We start from the raw sequence: 3,248 nt of genomic DNA on the forward strand, positions 1-3,248 counted from the left end.
ATTAATTATTTTATTAAAAGGATGAGAACATTTCAATTTTATCCTTAAGTATTATAAATAAAAAAATAAATTTTTTTCTAAAGTAAATTAACGAGGATATTTATCCTTTTTTTTTTCAACTTGGTAGAAGTATAATGGTTCATTTATTAAAAAAATACTAACAACTTTTAATATTTAAAAATAAAAAATATTTTAAAAGACTTCCTATATACAGAGATATGGAGGGAGTATATGTTTTTGGGAAAATAAAACTCCTATTTAATTTGAAATTTGAAATTGTTAGAATTAGTCTCCCTTCTGTTTGTATATATGGAGATAGAGAGAGATTAACATTAGATGTTATGATTGGAAGAAAAGCAGCTTATCTACATTATCTTTAGACTTTAGATATCTGCATGTTGTTCTCTCTCCTCATATGATGAATAAGGACGACTCGTGATACATTATTAGTTTCTCTCTCCTTATATCAGCATCTTTACTTTATAGTTACGAATTATAAGCAGAGATATATAATGCCATTTAAACACACGCATGCAAAGATCGGGTAGAAAAGGAATTCATGTGCGCAGTTCGGAGGAACAGATAATAGGAGATCCAGTATCATTATTAAGATGATTGATTGGAAAAAGGATTTATTAATTTACAAGGCAGCCCAATCAGGGTAAGGGTCAACAAAGTAGTCTTGGAAAGGCTCAATGGAGGAGGAAGGACCATAAAAGCCAATTCCATTGCCAGCAAATAAGAAGTTGGTCTCAAAATCATCAATTATAATCATCTCCTGCAAAGAATTATCTTGTAGAAACTTTCTAGTTTCACTATTTTCACTGCAATTTAAAATTTCCTTGTAAGGATTTGACTTGATGTTAAGAGCCATATCATTTGATTTGGTAGAGGGTGACTTTGAATGTTGACAAGTTTTGATCTTTTCCTTCTTATTAACACCCAACTTTTTGCTCAAATGAGTGTTCCAGTAGTTCTTCACTTGGTTGTCTGTCCTTCCTGGCACCCTCCCTGCTATCAATGACCATCTTCAAGGCAACAAACATTCAAACAATAGAGTTCATTAGTTTAGTTGTATCTAACTTTGAATGAACAATCAATTCATCACAATTTCTGTCTACTCTCCATTTCTGTGATTATATATACTGTGAGAGCTGTCTATACTGTTGTAACTTGTATCTTTTATAATCCGGTTGATGATAGACATGCATATATCTGTGTGTGTGAGGAAAGAAAAAGAAGAAGAGACCTATTTCCAAGGAGATTGTGGAGGCGAATGATGAGGTCGTCTTCTTCTTCGGAGAAATCTCCACGCTTCACGTTCGGACTCAGATAGTTCATCCACCTCAGTCTGCAACTTTTGCCACATCTCTTCAACCCTACACCGACACAAAACAGCACACCGAAGATATATATGTAAAACAATCACGAGGTTTCGTGTGTGTGTGTGTGCATGTATGTATATATATATACCAGTGGCTTTAGCAATACGATTCCACTTCCCTACCCCGTGCTGCTTCACGTGCTCCATTAAAATCTTGTCTTCCTGGGAATTCCACAGCCCCTTCTTATATTCATGCCTACCTTCCATTGTTATTGTTTTACTAAGGAGATTACGTCGAGAAGAGTACTATTGCGTGCCGGTATATATGTTTCTCAAGGAATTTAGAAATAAAGATAGTTTTGATTGACTCTGGGGTCGCTGGCTTTTCGATATGGAGAAGTTATTGGACGCAGCGTGTTTTATAGTGTCGAGGGATAGACCGCGTGTTCCGAGTTCATATGAGCGGTGAACTCGTAATAAATCAGTCTCCTGTACGATGTGTCTGTTTGTAAGAAAAAGAAGAGCCATTATTGAGATCTCTCACTGACCGTAGGGGCCAATTTCGACACTGAGACACACCACTGTTTTGTTTTCTTCCTCTCGCAGTTAACCTGATCCCTTCATCAAGATTTGCTCCAATTATTGTACACGTCTCCTCCTCTTACTTATTTCTTTCCGCTTTTTAACTTTCTACAGAGCGAGAAGCTGAGAATTTACGTTTTACACCCATCTTTCTGTGCTTTTGTCATTTGACGAGCAATTCCTCGCACTGGCCAATTCATTTCACAGGTGTAATTGCTTGTGTGTGTGTGGGTGTAGATTCTTTACAGAAGCTGACAGTGAAAAGGAGCAGAAATACGTACGGAATGAAGACAGTTGGAGGGTTGTAGGCATGAGGGGGTTGTGTGGAGGGATTCCTGCATATAAAAAGACCGGTTGTGTTTCGAAGAGGCAGTAGCAAGACTAGTGCATGATGGTTTATTTGTTGAATTGTTGGATCACTTTCAGTTTCACCAAGGAGTAATGAGAGCTAGGGTGTAGGATCAGGCATGAGTAGGCTTCTAGGATTGTTCATTCCCGTGCAAGTGAGTCATCGCGTACGACCCCGTTGTTGGTTTTCGATTTACATGCAGAGAATCTTATTCTCCATGACTCCGGGGGGTAGAATTTCCCTTGTGTGTTTTTTTTTTTTTTTAACCCTGCTTGGGTACCGGAGGGGTTAAAAATAGCACAACTGTCATCTCACTCAGCCTCTACGTCTTTGGTTATAATCCGTCCAGCAAAATGGTGTCATCTATATCCCATGACCTAATCATTCTCAACAGCTTGGCTCTTGTAATTTGTAATGACGACGTTATTACGGTTAATCCGTACGGATTTTTATACTCTCTCCATTCTAAATTATAAAATATTTTTAAAAGAGTTTTTTATTTTAAATATAAAATATTTTAAATAGATTAAAATTTCATTAAATGTAATAATTTTAATTTTATCTTTTATCTTTCTATAAATAATTTTTATTATTTTTTTAATATATTAAATGATAGATATTTTTAAAATTTTATATTTTTATTTTAAAAAATAAAATTATTAAATATATTTAATAAAATTTATTGATAAATAAAATTTTATTTAAAAATATTTTATAATTTATGATGGAAGAAGTAATATTAATTGCCGGTGTCACATGCGGAGGCAAGAGAGAAATGATGAGGGGAAAGGTTTGGGGCGTGTCCGGAGGCGTTGGAAAACGGAAGGAATACAGCCGAGGCAGCTTTGTGTCTGTGAGTGAGTAAAAGAGCAGAACTCTTGCAGAGTACTTTGCTTTGCCAGCGTGACAGAGTCAGTAAAAATATATTCCAGATTAAAATAATATCATATATTTTAAATTAAATAAAATTTTTAAGAGATATTTTATATTATA

General features: G+C 35.0%; 1 protein-coding gene across 1 annotated transcript; it reads right to left on the bottom strand.

Annotated features, from left to right (window-relative positions):
• Positions 1–615: 615 nt before the first annotated feature.
• LOC129295794 (transcription factor WER-like) lies at positions 616–1,733 on the bottom strand. Its single transcript, XM_054934369.1, has 3 exons — positions 1,474–1,733; positions 1,250–1,379; positions 616–1,028 (listed from the first exon to the last, which is right to left on the bottom strand). The coding sequence occupies exons 1-3, from the start codon at positions 1,589–1,591 to the stop codon at positions 641–643; spliced, it is 636 nt and encodes a 211-aa protein (XP_054790344.1). The 5' UTR covers positions 1,592–1,733; the 3' UTR covers positions 616–640.
• Positions 1,734–3,248: the final 1,515 nt, after the last annotated feature.

Source organism: Prosopis cineraria, unplaced genomic scaffold (assembly GCF_029017545.1).
Source record: "Prosopis cineraria cultivar Desert tree isolate PC_DT_omini unplaced genomic scaffold, ASM2901754v1 PC190, whole genome shotgun sequence".
NCBI classification, from domain to species: domain Eukaryota; kingdom Viridiplantae; phylum Streptophyta; class Magnoliopsida; order Fabales; family Fabaceae; genus Prosopis; species Prosopis cineraria.